The sequence below is a fragment of the Patella vulgata genome, chromosome 1 (genome assembly GCF_932274485.2).
Source record: "Patella vulgata chromosome 1, xgPatVulg1.2, whole genome shotgun sequence".
Taxonomy (NCBI): Eukaryota; Metazoa; Mollusca; class Gastropoda; family Patellidae; genus Patella; species Patella vulgata.
In genome coordinates this window covers 31,631,795-31,653,356 of record NC_065879.2, presented here as the reverse complement: position 1 = coordinate 31,653,356, position 21,562 = coordinate 31,631,795, and the positions used below count along the sequence as shown (strand labels likewise).

At 35.9% G+C, this 21,562-nt stretch overlaps 2 protein-coding genes across 5 annotated transcripts in view; both read left to right on the top strand.

Annotated features, from left to right (window-relative positions):
* The window catches only part of LOC126825286 (SKI2 subunit of superkiller complex protein), a 31,227-nt gene extending 27,351 nt beyond the window's left edge, over positions 1-3,876 (top strand). For all 3 annotated transcript variants that reach the window (XM_050554880.1, XM_050554882.1, XM_050554899.2), the window contains one exon: positions 772-3,876. In XM_050554880.1, the coding sequence (XP_050410837.1) occupies positions 772-972 (201 nt within the window). In that variant the 3' untranslated portion in view covers positions 973-3,876. The remainder of the gene's footprint in view (positions 1-771) is intronic.
* Positions 3,877-4,361: 485 nt separating this feature from the next.
* On the top strand, positions 4,362-17,030 carry LOC126825374 (low-density lipoprotein receptor-related protein 4). 2 transcript variants are annotated; one of them, XM_050554984.2, is made up of 10 exons: positions 4,362-4,646; positions 8,559-8,777; positions 10,187-10,343; positions 10,664-10,779; positions 11,753-11,912; positions 14,385-14,491; positions 14,978-15,088; positions 15,478-15,525; positions 16,210-16,251; positions 16,725-17,030. In XM_050554984.2, the coding sequence occupies exons 1-10, from the start codon at positions 4,592-4,594 to the stop codon at positions 16,802-16,804; spliced, it is 1,095 nt and encodes a 364-aa protein (XP_050410941.1). In that variant the 5' UTR covers positions 4,362-4,591; the 3' UTR covers positions 16,805-17,030. The 2 variants fall into 2 exon arrangements, with proteins under 2 accessions (XP_050410941.1, XP_050410932.1); XM_050554975.2 differs by having other exon boundaries at positions 11,750-11,912.
* The last annotated feature ends 4,532 nt before the right edge of the window (positions 17,031-21,562 follow it).

Genomic DNA, 21,562 nt, shown 5'->3' with positions numbered 1-21,562 from the left:
AGGCTTACTGTTTATTTTATTACCTGGCAAGCTATGCCTAATCAGTCATGTTTAAAATTTACATTAAAGGAGCTAAATCGCTAATATTTTGGACCTAGAAATTGACACAAATGGGTCGCAACGCAACGCATACAATAATGTAATGTGAATGTATATAAATTGGTTTACATTCAATCGTTTCTGTTTTACTGTAATTTCTAATCAGTTAGGTTCGGCGAAATACGCCAGAGTCTCAATCGAATGGCAATCTCTAGCATCTGGTTATTCCAGTCTACGCCAATAGCATTCATTGCGTCACCGTTTGACATGCTTGTGGAATATGTCTAGCCTCGTTTTTCAAATCCCTTATTACAAATAGTGCTGAAACGCATTATGGTACACGAATTTGTAAAAGTTGTAAAATGTTTATTTTGTCTTAAATATTGAATATCAGAAGGCCAACCTTTCCCAGTAAGATCGCAACATCAATGTTGATGTAAACCAACAAATAATTTGTGTTTTCAATGTCGAAGATTTTGGACTATATTGAGTTTGAGACTTAGCTACTTTAAGTTTAAGTTCAGTTTATTACATTTAATATAGTGTTTGTTACTGCAATAGATACACACTACAATTAATAAAACATATTATTTATAATGTACATAAATATACTATACTAATAATGATGAATTCATTTTGGATGGTCCTTTGAAGAGATACCTTTTTGGTGATTTTTTAAAACATTACACAGTATGTTTGTATTATGACATGAAATACCTTTTTCATTTACAGCCTTTTTCTGAGATTACTAAATTAACCGATGTTCAAGAAGGAATTATAGTACGATGTATCCAGCGCCTTCATGAAACTCTACGCGATGTTCGAAATGCAGCTAGAATAATTGGTGATCCAGTCTTATATCAGAAGATGGAAGAAGCATCAAATATTATAAAACGAGATATTGTTTTTGCTGCTAGTTTATATACTCAATAAAATCTCTTTATTATTTTATACTTAAAATTGACTCTATAGATTGAATCTGGGAGATTTAATACATTTCTCCTTTGATTGATTTATATATAAATTTGTCAATTCCGAGAACGCTGTTTAGAGCGCCTCTAGCATTCCAAATTCCAACATAAAAACCTTTAAAATACATGATAATGAAAGAGACAAAAGCCTGATTATTCACAAATGAATAGACAGGGCTGGCGGAAGCAATTCTTGATTGGGGGGGCTTCCATCCTAGGTCCTTATAGGCATGGGTCCAGGGGCCACAATAACCTGGGCAGGGTACCATTTGTATACCCTGGTACCCAAGTTCCGGCGCCCCTGGAACATTGTGAATAACCCCACCCACTACTTTCTAAACATATTAAATAATACAGTGTTAAAGCATCTTTTATACATTTACTCAAAATTATAAAATGTCTCTTTTATTCAATCAGCTATTGAAGATGAATTATATTTGTTATGTCATTTTATTCCTAATGAAAATCTTTCTTCAGTAGTCCAGTTCGTGCAGAATAGTAGAACTTTATAAAGTCCATTTTATTTTATATTGTAATGAAAACCTACTCATTCAATATATATTGTAGAAAAACAAACTTTGTAGAGTAGTGGATATCTTCGGTGGTTGATTGATCAAAGTTAGATATTGTTACAAAAATAAAATACAGTAATATAGAATCCATGCCAACTGAATTATTATGTTTTGTATGGGTTTCAGATGAAGCATATGTCTGTAGAATTTCTTGTTAAATAAACATACTTAATTATAAATAGATAGTTATAACACAGGCCTGTTGGAAAGGATGGTTGATAAAATTGAATTTTGAGCATATAATTGTTAATCTTTTGAACATACATTTTGCAAGAGCTAAATCTGCCTATTGCAGGTCTTTCTTTAGGCCTTAAATGTTATCTAAATTATTAATTAGACATTAATTAACTTATCCAGACCATAATCAACTCTCGATGTCATCATTAGTCTGCGATGGTTACTGGATTTGAATTTGATCTGCTGCTCAACGCTCATTGATCAAAAAATGAATAATCTTAGTTTAGAGTGGATCAATTTGACTGAAATTTTCAGCAAATCACCTTTACATTATCTAGTTTTTAACTATTATTGGGAGAACTGCCAGCTCTTTATCTAATCTCCCATAATGTATTTAAAAGTAATTTGTTGTTGATACACGTATGTGTTTTGTTGTTGCTACATGTATGTTGTTGATGCATGTATGTGTATTGGTGTTGATACCTGTATGTATTTTTTTTTGTATGTGTTTTGTGGTTATTATGTTCGATAAGATATAAAGGTGTTGGTGATTGGCACATAGTGCTAAATTTTGGGCACTCTAATAAATACATTATGCCATAACACTACAGTATAGAGAATGGATGATAGTTTGGCTGGGGGCGTAGTGGGATATGCTTATATTGATATTCAAATACTTATTATTGGTGCTTCTTTAATATAACCTTAATATATTATTTTAAGGCAAGTCCATTTTTGCGACTTAGGATGTCTCAATTAATTATGAATGAATTTGAATTCCATTGGTGTAAAGTACATATAGCAAACACTGGCTTTAAGTACATACCATTTTTATATGGTCATTTTATGTGCCCTTTAATATATTATTACAGATATAGTTAGACCTGAGAATTAGTGGGTCGTTTTATTCTAAACATTGTTGAGGATATATCCTTGAATACAAGCAGATGTAAAACCCATAGCAGCTAAAATATGTTATTTTGTGTTATTACAATTTATTTACAAAATCATGATAGATTAAACTGAAATGTTCTAATTATAAGCTAATTGTATATTTGTTATATTTTTGATGAACTAGTTGTTTCTGTGTGGTAATTTATCAGGGGTTGACTTCAATATTTCTATAATTCTATAGTTATACATGTGTATGCCAGCAGTCTTTGTCTACATTAGGTTTTTATTTATTGTCAATTAAATCTTCTATTACAAAGAGTGATATATTATATTTATATTTGAGCAGTCACAGAACAAAATGACCAGGTGGGAATAATTATAAAAGAACAAAAATAAAAATTATGACTAAAATTGAGGGAAACAAAAAAATGATACATGCCCTTTAAGACAGTTGTTAATCAGTCCCTATGATTGAACAAAACAGGAAAGTTATCAGGGGTACACTAAATTACATATCTGGAAAACATACTTAGATAAAATAAATTCCCCGAAAATTTGTTATATTGCTATAGCTATTTTCACAATTGTTTATATTTAAAAAGATTTCTTTCTGCAGATAATCACAGATGACCAATCAGAACATTTTTCATATATATATCACAAAAGTCAAAATTATATATGATTTTCATGCAAAAACTATCCTTATTATCTAATTAGGAATTTGAATATTGAAAACCTCCAGGACAAATGGACTGGCTTGTAGAATTATTACTAATATTTCTATCGAAGACATACAGAGGAAGAAAATCTAACAGAAATCTAAACATTTATATTTCTCAAAAGAATCTAATGTGTGACTGCCCTGTTGAATATTTTAGATTAACATAGAACACTTTAACTAGAATGACATTTGCTCAAAATTGACTGTGGCTAATTTAAAATTATTATCTAATAGACAATGCAGGAAAACTGATCAATAAGTCATAGACAGAACAAACAACACACCTAAATTGCACAGACAATAAAAAATCTTGAAAAGAAACCCATTGAGCCATAATGAAAAGCTTTAATATCTAATCAGGATTGGTTATAATGACTTTATTCATTAAATATATTATTTAATATATTGTAAATAAAAATAATGTACATTTATAGATATATATATATATGTAAATGAAATCATGAAGTTTGCTTTATTGAAAATAAAATTGATTTATCAGAAATATTGCCCATTATTTCATTACAGAAAAGCACCCTGTGTGCAAGTAGGGGTCAGGGGGCGGGGTTCAAAATAATGAGTCGCTTGGACGTAAACACCAAAACTGCTTTTAATAACGGAACCATTTTAATAATAAATATGAAGTGCATCAGTTGTGTTATGATTTCTATTAGTAAAATTGGTCATATGTTGTTATCGCAACCCGAACCTAGCCATCCTCAAATTTATAAAAATCTATGTTAGTATAAAATGACAAGATGTGAGGACACAGACAGTGTTGACGATCAGACGTTATTTAAACACAGTCTTTTCATTTCTGTTTGTTAATTGTTATGTCGTATTGCAATAATACTATTGTACTGATATCAATATCACAAGATTTCTACCATATTATAAGCAAACCAGTTTTGAATAGGGTTATTGACAATATTGAGTGAAAGGCAAGCCGTTTGCCACTTCATTAGCCGCGAGAGAAAATGTATTTGTATACATACAGTGTATATAGGCCTAGCGGGTGAGACTAGAATTCAATAGTTTGACCTAACCTAGTGGGTAAACCTATAGGGTGTTCGTATGTGCATTCGGATTCCACCTAACCAAGCGTTACCGCATAGCAGGTGACTCAAAACGATATAGTAATGTGTGTATAGCAAGGGTTTTCTATAATGACACAAGTAATATTACATTGTGATGACATTTAAGTATTGGTAGTATAAACTATGGAACCGTCGATGTTATATTTACTCACTTTATTTATAATAACTGGACAGAATGGTTAGTAGATTTTTTTTGTGTATCTTTTTAACATTTAGATGACAAGAGTATAAAGAAATGTTTGATGGGCGTGACGACGTTTATTTTGAAGGTATCACTATCAAAGTATATAATGTTAACCAAATCATTTACATGGTTGTTGGTTGGTTTGTTAACTTCAATAGTACACATAATATCTTATAAGGGCGTCTCGAACAAAGTAAGAATTGAAGGTATTTCTAAAGAGTGTATAAGCATACACTGCCCCAAACACTAAAGTTTTAACAGAGTAATTTTAGTAATATAAGTCTGAAAACCAAGGAGACGAACACCAGTTATAAGTATATTTTAACACCTGTGATATACAGAATCAATATATAAGTACTGACATGGGTCGTACATTTCAAATGTTAACATGGCCCAACAGTAAACTAACATAGTTAATTCTCTATTGAATTATTATTTCATATTCTCAATTTATTGGTGACAACAGTAAACGAATATTATGGTTCTAATTTAGAAATCTGGATAAAGTCTCAAGTAAATTAGCATCGGGTTGGGTTTTTTTCTGAAGAGTAAGCTTAAAACTATTATAAATTAATTGTATGTAAAGGCAATCCAAGTTATTTAATTAATTTAGCTCATACATATAATAGTATCAATCATCATTTCCTGATCTACGCCAAACAGAGGATATACATCATTTCTGACGTATATATAAAATGTCGATTTCAATATAGATGAAATAAATTAATGTTTCATTATTCATATAACCCATTGAAGTATTCACGTATACTCGCGATATTTGAGAGAATTAAGATACTTTGATACTTGGATGGAGTTTTACTATAATCAAATAACTAAAATGTGTAATTCTAGGTATAGAGTGTGCTCTTTAGAAATATATGTCTACCACTGCTCTGGTAAAAATTACTATATTGAATCGCAGATTGGTATAATTGTAGATAAATTATAATATTTGATTACATAAGCCTTGTACAAAACAACCTTTGTTTGTTCGAAACCTTCTCATTTTCAACCAAATCTGACCTTTAAATGAAATATATTGAATAAAAGTGTCATAAACTAGAATGATAATGTTATTTTTAGTCTTATTATTAAGAAGTTATTGGCTTTATTCGGTGTCAGGTTTATCCACTAGAAAACCTTTTATGGAACAAACGCGATCAACAAAGGAGTGTCTGTTTGAATTCAATAGTGTGACAGAAAAATAAAGATAAAAAAAGGATTATAAAAAGTTTCATTAATATCAAACTTTGAATACAGTAATCCGAATATGAATTTCTGCTTTTATATTATAGATATACCAAGTATACATTCATACAGGAAAACAGACGTTGGTCATTTTATAATCAATTTGTTTCTAAACAGATGAAAACACCCTTTAACTAAAATGGCACTAATAACATCTTAGCGCATGTTTTGTTCGAAAAAAATGATACTGAGTCACATAGGCGTACGGGCTCGATGACAGTTAGAGGGGCAGAACCCGAAATGCCCGAAAAAATTTTGGGTTTACAGACAGCGGCGCCGGTCTTCGAATTCCAATCAAAAGATCAATCGTTTACAGTCCACGAAGACGGAACTTCAATTTGATCCAATATAGTCCACCTGGCTGACCCGAATTCCAAACAACCAATCAATCGTCGCAGGGTATGGGGGCCTCACACTCACGGAGAAAATTTTGAAAATTTAACCACCGCATAGGCGTTTTCTGCTATTCTAGCCCGTGTAAGCAACTCCAAAAGTATCCAATGGTTTTGTAATTAAAATCCCATTCTGAATTCCAACCATCCAATAAGACTGAGAGAGAGAGAGAGAGAGAGAGAGAGAGATGGGGTTTAACGTCCACTCGACACAAACTAGGTCATTTCGGGACTAACATATGGTTTGATTTTATTTACATAATTCGCTTGCGCGTAGGGGTCTTTAGCAGTGGGAGGACCCGGAGAAAACCCACGAGGTTGGACAGGCGACCCTACTCCTTGCCACGTACAACCGGGGATTCGAAACCACGCCAGTCGACTCAATGACAGACTTTATGATACAGCGCGTGCACGCTAACCATTCAATTTGACAATGAATCTCTCCCACGTCTATGGCGTTATTGCGTGTCGCATGTGCAGCTCAATGGTTCTATTGGGGCGATAAGTTCTTCATCTGTGAACATACTCTCAAAGCATATCAAGTGATATATGACTATTTATCATATGACAACCTGCATAGGTATTTGCATTTGGATATGCAGCGGCATTAAAAAGTAAAGTTTTACCAAGCTCTACGAAAATCATCATTTAAACCAACGTGAACTCATTCCTCCCTCCCTTTCCAAACAAGCACACCTGCAACCCCACACCCCACCTCCCCACAAATCAAAACTGCAGTTGTCCAATGGCATCATATACACTTATTTAGAGATGGGAAGTCCTTGAAATTTATGTTTTATTAATATATAACATGATCATTTATGTCAACATAATAACATTTCCCTCTATTGTAGACATTGGACCCCCCATATCTAGGAAATGCCCCCTCAAACGCCTGATCACCATCCAGATTCGGAATCTACGCAAAAAAACTGGTCTAGAAAAACTAGGTCTCATAAGTTCACAGCTCGGGTGGCGATCCCCATCCCACCCCCTTCAGCTACCGGACTTGAAGGGTCGAAAAACATGTGTATGCCATTGGTAGCACGTTAAAGTTGGAGTATGCCCATCTTAATTATCCCGGTTGGTGCAAAAAAGTTCGACGTTAAAACCCCATTCGTTTATTTTCTGAAGAGAAAAACCCCCCAAAAAACAAGTAAAAACAAGTAAAGGTCAATTTCCTTGAAAAGGAACAGAAGGGATCGACCGCGAAAAAGAGGTCATTTTTCTGTTTCGAGTGAATAGAAAATTTGAATGTTATCAATCTCTGTTTTACATGCTTTAATTTGTTTGTATCAACTGTGTATATTATTAGTACCATTAATATGTTAATACTTCCCAATTAATGTTATAGAGAATAATAATTTACGTCAAATTAAAAATAATATGCTCCACGTGGCGAAATAGAAACATGTGTTGAAGTGTATAAGCAACTGTAGTGATAACGAGAGGGTCATTTCGGAATTAACATAACATTATTATGTATATTTTACATAACGTAAACTGGTCCGGGTAGAATCATACATTTTACTCATTTTTATATACCCATTTACACTAAATAGGACATATTTTTTTTATCTAGATAGACATGAAGCAGCTTTATTTAGTTTTCTAATACTTCAGGAAAATATTCTAGAATTTAATTTTCAGAAGGAAAAATGTTGATATTATTATTGTGAGCTAATTAACCCGCACCGATGTCCTTTCAGTGATATTAGCGGCCTAGCGAATATTAATTGCTGATCACTGTGCGTATAAACGTGTTAGACAACCCACCCAACCTCCACCCTCGGGATAATTGCAGTGGTTTAATATCTGCTTCCACATTAGGAAAATGAAATGAAATGAAATGGGATTTAACGTCCTACTGTTCTGCTCCGACTGGGCTAATGAAGACCGGCATATGCCATACAGTGTGCTGTGAGGTAAATTTTGCTCGGGCAGCAGCACTATGGCCTACTCTTATATCGAATTCCAACTGCCAAGTGATCTTTTACGTGCACCCGAACGACTAGACAGCTGAACTTTCTCGACTAATGCTCTATAAGTCAATACAGATTTTCGGATAGCGAATTATTGGATGCCGTAGTCTAGCTGTTCGTTGATAGCCCGAATATGGTTTATTTGACAAAACGGTATCTTCAATAGAGTACGGCAAATCGCCCCATTTTTGTAATTGTAACGTTTGAATATCACCGAAATTCACTAGCTATAGATATGGGAGTTGATAAGATTATCTATATATATCTTTATTTTTATTTTTCAGTGGTACATTCAGAAATCATGATAGCAATTGCTGAGCCCGGAAGAGCTGATATCCGGACAGCCCCCTTGTCAAATGTATCCCTTGCAACTTATATAGAGATAGACGATGCTGTTACGAGCATAGAGTTCGACAATGTAGACGGTCGATTTTATCTGGGAACTGGTATAAATATATTTTCAACAGGAATAAATGGAAAAGAGAAGACTGAGCACAAACTCGGTAAGTAACGTTCCTGATAGTTTGTGATGACCATACTTCTGGCAGTGTTTCGTTTGCTACTAGAAGACGTTACAAAGAAAACGGGACCCAAGACTTGCGAAAGAAAACGGTTAGGAATAAAGACTACAATATTGTACAGTAAACGAAATTTGCAGTAATGAAAGATTTAGGTCCAGAAACAGATACTTACCAAATTTCTACATTTGACTTGTCTGTAACGCACGTGATCATGATGATCATCATGGCACTGAGGTATCCCCGTGATTGTACGATTAGAGTACTGTTCCGATATGCATGGCCAGGGAAAAACCATCTGGATTTGTAAGGGTTCATTCACTTTTTGCAGTGGTAATACCGGTGTTAATACTGCCGGGACGGATTTTCGGAAAGGGACCAGTTGTTCAGATAGTTTTTATTGTAGAAGATCACTTGGCGATCGGAATTCGAAGATATATTAATCATAAGGTACATTGCAGTAAATATTTTTAATGTGCAGATTTGACGAGATGCTACATGTATTTCATATTGACTTGACTGTTTAATTGCGGTAATAAGGACCACATCTTTATATCGTGTCTATTCAACCATTTTCAAAAGTATAATTTTCGAGCCGAGTGGGCTGTCACTTCCTTAGATGCCTTCTTTTCTTTGCTTTGGCATGAGGATGGCGGGATAAGGGACGACGGGGGGGGGGGGGGGCTGTAAGGGGCAGGAGGGGGGGGTGTAAGAGAAAGTATACGCCAAGTGTAGTAATGCGCGAAATATTTGCTTATTCATTATTCAAGCCTATCGAGACGAAATCCACGTGGGTTGCTGTGAGCATAACGATCTGAAAATTGGGTTCCGGTGGGTTGTCCCCGGAACAATTATTAAACTAATGAAAACATATATGTATTTACAAAGTATTGGGCCCTGTTAATAATAAATCGACTTTTATATTCATGCTTACTTTGACGAGGGTACGAAATATAAAGGTATAAAGGTGGTATAATATATTAGAACACATTTAAGTGGAGCACAGATTCATATTTAATGATCAAATAGGGGCAGTTTATTTTGATGCGAAATGTCTTATGATTGATTGAATTCCCGAATTTCCCTAAAACCCAGTTTATGAAATTTTGATCAAAAGGTCTTACACTGTACAGACATATAAAAATAATTATAAATGCACAAATATACATATCAAATTTTACGGTAACACCAACGCCTATTTAAATATTTTCTTTGGTAATTCCACAAATTCTCTAATCTCTATGTACATTTTCTGTAGGGGTCTGTACCGTCCCCATCTAGGCCCTTAGGTTAAGGTCAGCTATACTAAAACGATACATTTATTTCATTAATTTTGTTGTGACTTTTAATTTACTTTGATTATTTATTTCCCGTGTATGTTGATTATTTTGTAGAAGTAACCAGTATGTCCATTGACAATCAATATGGTCTTCTATTTTATACCAGTAATAACAATATAGGAGTTATGTCCCTTTACGAACATTTTCATAAAATCATTATCAATGACAGCGACATTAAAGTGGGAGAAATAGCAGTAGACACTGATAATAAGTAAGTAATAAACTATCATCATTATCATCATCATCATTATCGTCATCTTTATCATTACCATCATCATCATCCATCTAAGATCAAATAAAAATTAAACAAAAATAAGGACTGAAAGTGTTATTTATATATTTAAAAAATATATATATTATACGTTACATAATCTATTGCCCTCGATGTTAGCGGATATAAATCAAATACATTCTAAACAACCTCAAATGGCCATGATTGGCCGAAATGAATAATTTTGAGATTTTTTGATTACGGGCTGAAACCTGTATACGTTAACTTTTATTCTTCCTGATTGATTCTTAACCTTTCAGACATATATATTGGATAAACAAGGCAGACAATGCAATAGAAAGAAATGTGTATAATGGATCATCTCGAGAAATAGTTGTGGAAACGAAAGCAAAGGGATTAGTTATAGATACCAAAGGTAGATATCCAATTTCAATGATTTATAATTGATTGTCTTTATGATTTTGGGTTAACGTCCTGCATTTCTGCACCGATTGAACTGCATACGCCATTATAATGTGCTATGAGGAGATGTCTCTATTTACAGATCGCCTTTTAAATATTTTGAACATCATATCATACGTCTCTTCCCATTTTATACTTTAACTTTATAATATCGTATTACACTCTCATAATTTCCGAAAATCGACCAAGCTTAAATTGTCCTACTTACAGAAAGGTATTTTATACGAGAGGCAGAGAAATGAAATAAAATAGGGTTTAACGTCCTACTGTTCTGCTCCGACTGAGATAATGAAGGCGGGCATACTCATACAGTGTGCTATGAGGTAAATTTTGCCCGGGCAGTGACACTATGGGCTACTGTTATATCGAATTCTAACTGCCAAGGGATCTTTTACGTGCACGCCAATGTATACACTGGGCCTCGGATTTTCGTCCCATCCGGACCACTAGACAGCTGTCCTTGTCAGGCCCGCGAGGTTAGGCAGGCAAAACTATTCTTTGGGTTCGAGACCACACCATTTGACTCAATGACAGACCCTCTGTTCTAAAGCGCACGCGTTACTTTACTTGACCACCCAATCCTCTTTATTTATATAGGGGAGTTCGTATAAGAAGAACTACAATAAATTGTACGACTGGACAGATTTGTCAACTGTATAGTCGAATCACATGGAATCGAAGCATATTTTGTTTACTAACGTGTCGAATGTTTAACGGGTCGAATGTTTAACGCGTGCGCGTGCATCATTATCTTTGTCATTGAGTCAAGTGGCGTGGTTTCGAATCCCCGGTTAAAAACCTCGTAGGATTTCTCCGGGTACGTCGGTTTTCTCCCTCTTCTACAGACCCCTACGCGCAAGTCAATTAATGAAATAAAACTGAACCATATGCTTGCTCTCTCTTGTATTGTTTTTTTCCTACAGAAGATATATTATATTATGGTATGGACGGTATGTTAAAGAGTGTTAATTTAAATGGTAAAGATGAAAAGATATATTATAACAATACTGATGGTCAGACGATATCATCTCTACAACTATACGATGGTATAATGTACATGATACTTACAGATGGAACAAATTCTACGTAAGCACATTATTGTCTATTAATTAATGTAATGTACATTATTTGGTTTAGAAAATAAATAGAGGGCTACGGTGGCTAAGTGGGTATGCTGCCGCCACTAACCAGGCGATCCCTGGTTCGATCACTGTGATTGCCGAGATAATTCCTCGGGTTTTCCGGCGTGATTTCCTCTCTAGCCAGGAACGGTGTCTACATCTTGCGGATGGGACGAAATACCGGGGCCCCGTGTACACAATGGCATGCACGTAAAAGATCCTTTGGCAGACGGAATTCGATATAAGAGTAGGCCGAAGCACCGATGTCCGGGCATGAAGGAATTCCATTCCTATTCGTAAGGATTTTCCACTGTTGTTCGAAAATACATTGATCTTTTGTGCATGTTCCGGTATTGAGTATTTCGTCAAGCTGTGTTTTATACCCCCACATTTTCATATGGACGTATACTGTCGTCGCCCCTGTCCATCCGTCCATCCACATCCACAGTTTGTTTGTGGACACTCTACAGGTCACAATTTCTTATCCGATTTTGACGAAACTTGAAATATAGGTATATCTCCCAAAGATCTCAGTTCCTTTTGATATTGGATCGAAATTTCATGGATTATAACTCATCTAGAGATCGCAATTGTTACCCGATTTAAATGGAACTTGAAATGTATGTTTATAACTTAAAGATCTTAGTTCCTTGCGATTTTCGAGCATATCGGAGCGCAACTTCCTAAATTATGGCCCCTGATTGTACGAAAAATCGCGTTTTTTGGCTTGTGGTCCCCCAAGAGGTCACAATTTTAATCTGATTTAAAAACTTGTTACACCATGATGACGGTTTAGTTCGAATATTGTGAAAATCGGACCAAAACTGCAGGACAAAATGGCCGCTCTATGTACGCAAGTATGTACTATCAAGGTTGTGGACCGTCTAGAGGTCAACAATTTTAATCCGATTTGGGTGAAACTTGAAATGTATGTTTATAACCCAAAGATCTTGGTTCTTTTCGATATTCACACATATCGCATTGTAACTTCCTGTAACTTGTTTGATATCGAAAGAAATGAACTTTTCGATTCTTTACGGATAATCAGCACCATAACCTTAAATATACTTCTTTGGGTTGATTCTAGTTAAAATACTGACATTAACATTTATGTCTTTAATCAAGTACAAAAATATATTAAGTCAACTAAAAGGTTCAATTGATAAGTATGCTTAGTGTAGTTTCAATTTTTTTTTTTTTTTTTTTTTTTTTTTTTTTGCACAACTGTAAAAATGTTGTTGTTTTTTTTGTTTTTTTTGGGGGGTTGTTGTTTATTTAATTTCAAAAGAAGATACTAAATCCCCCAGCGAGATTCTTTGGGCATGTCGAAAAAATTACTTTCATAATCCAAATATTTAAGAATTTCTCAATAATGGGATTTTTAACTATTTATTATAACATTTATATCCTTCGTTTTTGTATGTTCTTATCAATTGTACTATTATAACTATCAATTACAATGTATGTGAAGAGGGTATCGATAAGTTTTCGTAACTTTTGTCCCAATCCGTTTGTACTTTATTTATGTTCTAGTACAATAAACTATGTTTAAAACAAACTTCCTGGATTATGGCCCCTGATTGTACGAAAAAAATCGCGATTTTAGCTTGTGGTCCCTCTAGAGGTCACAATTTTTATCTGATTTTAAAAATCGTTTCAATATATCACCACACCCTGCTGGTGATAATTGGGTTCGAATTTCGTAACAAGCCGACCGAAACTGCCGGACAAAATGTACGCTCCCTGAGCGCAAAAAGTGTAAAACTATGTAATGCAAAGGTTGTAGACCCGCTAGAGATCACCATTTTTGTCCGATTTTGATGAAACTTAAAATGTATGTTTATATCCCAAAGATCTCAGTTCCTGTCGATATTCACGCATATCGGATCGTAACCTCCGGGATTATGGCCACTGATTGTACAAAAAATCCACTTTTTAGCTTTTGGATCCTCTAGAGGTCACAATTTTTATCCGATTTAAAAGAAAACGTTAAAATATAACAGTGTTACAACCTAATGACGGTTGGGTTCGTATTTCATAAAAATCAGACGGAATCTACCCAACAAATAGTGTAAAAGTATGTAATACCAAGGTTGTGGCCCCTCTAGAGGTCAGATGAATTTGATGAAACTTAAAATATATGTTTATAACTCAGAGATTTCGATTCCTTTTGATATTCGCGCATATAGGGCCATAACTTCCTGGATTTATGTCCCCTGATTGTACGAAAAATCGCCCTTTTTTAGCCTGTCCATCTCTTGCAAAATATGGATGTATCTTGCATGACAACCGCGTGTTGTGTCTTGAGTTAGACAGGGTTTAATTGAAAACTATAATGAAAACCGCACACAAAAATACAAATCATTGTCGTTTATTCATAATTAAATCTAAAGCTAACATATTTTAACCCATTTTACGTAGGCATATTGTATTTTAGATTGATGTCGTACGATATTAAAGCGAATGTATCTACGGTGTTAGTACAAGAAACAGCTCAAATATTTTCTGATGTAGTTGTATATAATACAGTACTACAGGATTTAGGTAAGTCAATATTACACACTATTCAATCGGGCTACAGTCGCAACATGTCTTCAATCTGGTTATAGTCCCAACATTCCTTCAACCTGGTTATAGCCACAACATACCTTCAATCTGGTTGTAGTCGCAACATGCCTTCAATCTGGTTATAGCCGTAACATGTTTTCAATCTGGTTATAGCCACAACGTGTCTTCAATCCGGTTTATAACCGCAACATGCCTTAAATCTACAACTCATTATACGCTTTTAAACTTCCTACGGGTCGAGGTTTGCTTTTTAGATTTTGCTATTTAATTCGCTGGGATTAACCTGCTAGTCATGGAACACTATTGAATTTCATAGTCGTAGTCATTTACTGATTGCCCCAGAAATGTTGGAATTACCATACAGATCAGTGGGTTGATTGTTTTCATAGATATTACTGTAAGCTTGCTAGGATATCCATTTTGTCAATATTGGTTTTGTTCAATTATTATAATATATTTCAGTTGATAATGAATGTACTGTTAATTATGGTGATTGTAATTATTTTTGCTTGCCATTACCTAACGGGAAGACTTGTATTACACCTGATGGACAAGTTGATCCTATAGATATAGGTAAGACACAAGATGGCTATAAGAATAAGCTATGTTAGAAACCCTATAAGACACCTGTACAAAATTCAAATACCTATAAAGATTGTACCATATAGCGTCGGGGAAGGTACCAAAACACAATGACAAATGCAAATGGATTCAGTTACTTTGTAGCAAAAATAGTTTTTGTTTTGAAAACGAAACGCGTCAAAAATCACCTCGGCTTATCTCCCTTACATCATAAAGGCTCTAACTTTAAATTCTCACGATATTAAAGGCTAATTGGTGAAATACATGGGAAATATTTTGTACTTTATTATGATAACGAATAACACATTTTAAAGTTGTTATAAGTATGTTGTGTCGGTATTTTCTCTCCAATTTAAAAATATTTTATTTTGTTGTTTCAGAAATAGTCACATTGAAACCAGATCCTACCATTACCCGTAAACCAGAAAGTAAGTAACAAACATACGCACCCTTGTCGCCCCCACCACATGCTACATGCCCGTTATCCCTTTACTGTCAGTCGTTCAAATGGGGCGAACAACTGTGATCTCTTGTAGACCATTGGCATCACCTTAAAGGATGTTTAACAATGAAGGACTTTAAGTGCTCCCAAAAGTTGCAAATCGCTCTGCAAATGGGCATGGCTACCTTCATTAGTCCGGTTGGTGTAGAAAAGTAAGACGTTGAACCACAGTTCGTGACATTTACTGTCATTCACTCCTATAAAGCTCAAAGTACAATATTGGTTGACCGTATGTATATGCGTCAAAACGCTCTGTTAACCAGGTGGACCATCAACAAACCACTGAGATATATATGTGACAGTCAATGTCTACAATCAGGCAATGTGTACAATGCCTGAAATATACCAGTCAATGTGTACATTGCCGGGTTAGGGTTAGGGTAAGGGTTGGGGTGGGGGCTAGGGTTAGGGTTACAAAGGCATTGTACACATTGCCTGATTGTAGACATTGACTGTAACATATATAGCTGTTTCAAACCAACATACGCTTCTTGCTAAGAAGACGGCGTTTCCATCTGATCTTTTTTTGATTATCAATTGCTTAGGGAAATTTTACACGCATGTCAAAATATTCTCAATACGTTAAACACATTTTATTTTTATATTGTAGTTCCACCAACAGAAAAACCCCAAACCCAGAACTCAATTAATGGTAAGTTTTTCATACTGTCAATACTTTAACTTGGACATGACTGTTAACTGTCCAAGTTAATGTTGACTATTTTAATTTGTGTTGGGGATATCAACAAAAATGTTGACTCAAAGTCAGCTTCTGGGAATAATTACTATATCGTTCAGACAATTTTAAGCTAGTTTAAAACGCCGGCGTTTTTAATACAGATTATATCCAACTTGAAACCGCATATCCCCCCCCCCCCCGCCCCGCCATAAATTAGGAATGTACATGCCCAAATGCAAAAAGCTACCTGAAGCCGACAATTATTTTAAGCCAGGTTAGAGAATACAGGTAGCTAACTGGGGTTTTAAAATTGATTTATGTGCTTCACCTTTTTATTCAGATGACGACATAAAGCTGGCTTAATGATAGCCGGCGTTTAAAATCAGCTTATTAAGAATTTGTTATTATCATTCACTTGTGTGTTATTTTGTTTGTTATTTATTTAGGTTGTGTTAGACAAACATCAGAGAAGTTATCAGTTATCTTTATATCCATCAGTATCTACGCGTTGGCCAGTATTTTGTAACCAAGATTTCATAATTTTATATATTTGTTATTATTTTATATCAATCAATATATTTTTCCTAATCGTTTATATTGATGTGGCGCTTTTTAAAAAAAATATCTCATTTGTAATTATGTTAAATTCCCGTCACCTGTATTCTCTGATGTATATTATTTTTATCTTCAAAGAAAGTGTGTGAACAACTTGTAAGCTCAATATATTTGTAAATAAAACAAATCATTTTTTTTCAGATGTGTTGCACCGAGTTTTCGAATACACACTTTAGGTTATATTTTGTAATGATAGCCACAACGTTGAATCATTTAACCATACAAACTATTATAACGCCCCACACTTGAATTTCCATAACCCGAAACTTAAACTAAGCGCACAAGAGTGATTTTTATGGCTATTTGAAGCAACAAAATCACGGCTATATGTATCCACGTACCGGCAATCAATTGCCACTCTTACAGACCCCCCCCCCCCCCTTCACCCGCCCAGCGCAATCTGGAACATTGGGATCCAAAATAGTCGGAAAGGGCATCTACAGCGTTCAATTTGTTCAAAGCCCAGATCCCGGGCTTCACTCTTCGACGCTCACTACAACACTTCAATATGGAGATTTTAAATTTCTTGATGATGTAAAAATCATTCCGACATGTTGCATCCGACGGTTGTATGCATGATGTATTGTTTGTATCTGTAAACGCAGCTTGAGACCCACATCTCCTTCGACTCACGATAGGAATTTCACTACGACGGGTCTTATTCGTAATCTAAGTAAATCCGATAGAGTTCCTTCCTATTATATCCTAGATTATTGTTGTATTACACAAATTTATCAAAATAATATTTACTACAAGACACCCATATAACTGTAATCAGTGCACGAGTTTCTAAAATACGTTTGCAAGAATTTCATTTTCAAATATTTTCTCGTGTTGAAATTAAAAGTGCACGTCTGAAATTAGGGTATATGCACCATGTTGTAATCAACGGGGACAGACACACGATAATTTTCAGTAGTGCATTTGCCAAGATAACTCCAAATAACTGTAAGGACACCTTTAATCGAATGAGGAAGCCATGGTGGCTCAGTGAGTAAGATGTTCGCTCGCTAACCTTGAGGTCCCGTGTTCGATCCTTGTGCTGAGCGAGAAAGTTGATAGAGATTTTCCGGCGTGGTCCCCCCTTGTCAGTAGTACACGACGGAGGGTCTGACAAGGGGCAACATATAGTCGTTTGGATGGGATGGTAAACCGAGGTCCAATGTACACATTGGCGTGCACGTAAAAGAACCCTTGGCAGTTGGAATTCGATATAAGAGTAGGCAGTAGCACCACTGTGTGGGCAAAATGCCCCTCATAGCGCACTGTATGGCCCAGTCGAAGCAGAACAGTACGTAGGACGTTAAACCCCATTTCATTTATCTGTAATCAAATGCGAACAGACAGCATTAAACGTTTACATCCACCAGTTGTTAGCATATTGAAGACATGGGGGGGGGGGGTCTGAATATACTTGGACCCCCCCAAAATTTACATAGTAGGCCCCAACTCCTATTTATTTACAACAATTATTAGGATTAGTTAAGATTCTATCTGTATAAAACAATGTACAAATTAAAACACAAACACTTATGTTTACTTTTTGAAATCCATTTATAATACACAAAATGTACAAAATACTTTAAATATCTATACAACTACCTTGTAAATGTCAATGTGTATATGTATATAGTATTGTAGTTAACAAGGTGATTGTCAAATATGCATCCTCATAAACTAAAGTTATGTGATCAAGTTTGTTTCATTTGAATCCTCTTCATAAAAATTTCCCTTCTAAACTCTCTTTGTCGTGTTGTTCATAACTCGAGCGTAACATTCAATTTGTAAAAGTCATGAAAAAAATATGAATACGGCACCACCTGACTTAAACATGATAAACATTGTATTGGTGTGATGTTTTAGTTTAACCTCGTAAAATATGCCAAAACGGTGTTTACAGAAGACTGAAACTTAAAAAATTTTTTTATGGGGGTGCCCCCACCTCCCAGTGGGAGGGTGACCCTCCCACACTCTCCCTATCGCGCTACATCGGCTGCTGCGCAGCCTCGTGCCTCCGGCGTCACAGATTGTCAACATTTTATATATATTACACGGCTACGCCTCTGATTGAAGTTGAACTTTACACTATATTTAAATTAATTAGATTGTTTTTACGACATTTACAAACACTTATAAAATACTGTCTGTTTAACGCGTACAGTTTCCCATTAACTGGAGTTTCCCCCCTTTGAAACAAAAGATACAAGCCAGACAGGACGCTATATTGTGACCCGTTTTCCGTGAATGAGACAATTTTTTTAAGTTTCACCTTTCAGAAAAGTTGCGATATAGCTGTACATCATGAAATCAGTGTTATATATTTCACCCTTGTTGAATCTCTGTAAACAAGAAAGATTACATTTTTGTGCAGTCAACCTATCCCATCCCTAGTTATTTACATGAGTAACACTGTTTGTATAGCCTATATAATATTTAATCACTGTACAACTAACTGTACATGTACATCGTAAGTTTTTCAGCCAAGCTAACACTAAAAAATAAATGAGAAGCGGTGTCCGGTGCCCTAAAATCGCAAACATAGTCTACCTCTTGCAAGGGCATAGTCGGGATTTTACAATAACGGCGAATCTATAATTCAACATTTTTTGGAGGAGGCCCAATATTTTGTAGGGTGTAAGGGGGTGTTTGCTAGAGTCCCTAAGGAACACATAGCGATAGTTTCTACTTGGAATTCAGAAACCAAAGCTACACTGGCAGTATCATCAGCCAGTAAAAGATGTTCAAATCCTTACACAAACTCCTTGAATTTCAGATAAGTGCAGTGGCGGCGGGAGCCGCGGGTGGTTGGAGGGGCAAAGCTGAGGCAAAGTCCAAGGTTAAGGGGGCAAAGGCACGAGCTTCAACTAGGGGTAGGGGGCTTCCCCCAGAATTTTTTGAAAAACAGGCTGCCGTAAATGCATCCTGGCAGTATTTCAGGCACTGATCGTTGGGATAAAGTGTCAAACGAACGGACTTGCGAACCTCGACGAAACGCACTCACGAGCGCCAAAGTAGGGAGTCCTTCCGGAGGACCTCCCCCAGAAAATTTTGAAAAATAGACTGCCGTCATTCCGTCATTCACCGATCGTCGAGATAAATAGATCTGACCAGAAAATTTTGAAAAATAGACTGCCGGAAATGCTGTCTGACAGTATTCAGTCGGTCACCGATCATCGAGATAAATAGATCTGACCAGATACCGCCCGTCGCCTGATCCCTTGTTTATCCGACCAGAGAAGAAAGTGTCAAACGAACGGACTTGCAAACCTCAACGAAGTCCCCTCGTGAGCGCCAAAGTAGCGAGTCCTTGTTGGGGGGTATTTTGGACCTCCCCAAGAAAATTTTGAAAAATAGACTGTCGGAAATGCTGTCTGACAGTAATCAGGCACCGATTATAGAGATAAATAGAGCTGATCAGATACCGTCTGTCGCCTGATCACTAGTCTATCCGACCCCACAGAGGGCAGACCAGATTAATGGGGGACAAATGCCCCCCTTGCTCCCTCCCCCCTTGGCACCGCCACTGGATAAGTGGTGTTAGATGCTTTACAAAGCGTAAACATGTCCTGCTTGGTGCAATTCATATTGTATCATTACAAAAATACGCGATATCAACGTACTGAAATATGCACAAACTATTTCAGATAAATGAAATTAAATGAAATGGGGTATACGCCATATAGTGTGCTATATGAATGACAACTTGCCCTGACTGCGGCGCTACAACCTCGTCTTATTTCGAATTCCATCTGTCAAGTACACGACGATGTGTACACGGGGCCAGGTTGTTTCGTCCATCTGCCTTGCAATACTGACAAGGGGGAACCACGCCCTTTCTGTGATACTACTATTACATTCAAGTTATCTCTTATTTATTCCTTACAAACAACAACAATAACAATCAACATAAAATACCATGCCAACAAACATCACTCGTTCATGTACATGAAAATAGTGTCCATAATACACTAAGCCAGGTTAAGTCAATCTGAACGACAGACTCACCCTACCTGCCGAGACGGTGGCTAGCTACCATTTAATTTTCGTACGTTAGTTACGTACGGGGCTAAATGAGAGAAACGCAATGACGAGTTTTGCGTCATGGTTTTGAGTTTTTGCGCCCCCTGGCAAATGGCAAAAAATCACGCGGTTTCAATGCGGTTTTCAACATTATAATCACAATCATTATGCTCAACCAGTGTCAAACATATACTGTGGGTCAGATATGCTACAAATCGCATCTAGCATGTTCCACAAAGCCCAAAATTACTCGGTGGCACGGGGAGGGGGGACTGCCACCGCACACACATATAAATACTGTTTTCTGGGGGGCCCAGACGGGATCTTGTTCCTCATGTTAAATCATGGGTCACCACGCCCCTGACTAAGCAACAGATACTGAAACATTAACACCAACTAAATTTATTTGGCTTGCCAATCCTTTAGCCTTGTTCAACTCAATGTTTTACGGAGAACTCTTGTGGTGTCATTCTTCCTATTCCCAATCCTGTTACGGCAACACACGTGACTGAATTATTCAAATTATTAAAGTCTCTGATCGGAATTTGAGGCAATTCTCTGTAAACAATGTTGTGAATGTTGAATCCCTTGAAGAAATATCAGTCCAAATATGTTTCATTTCCCTAACAGCGTGGTATGACGTCATTAA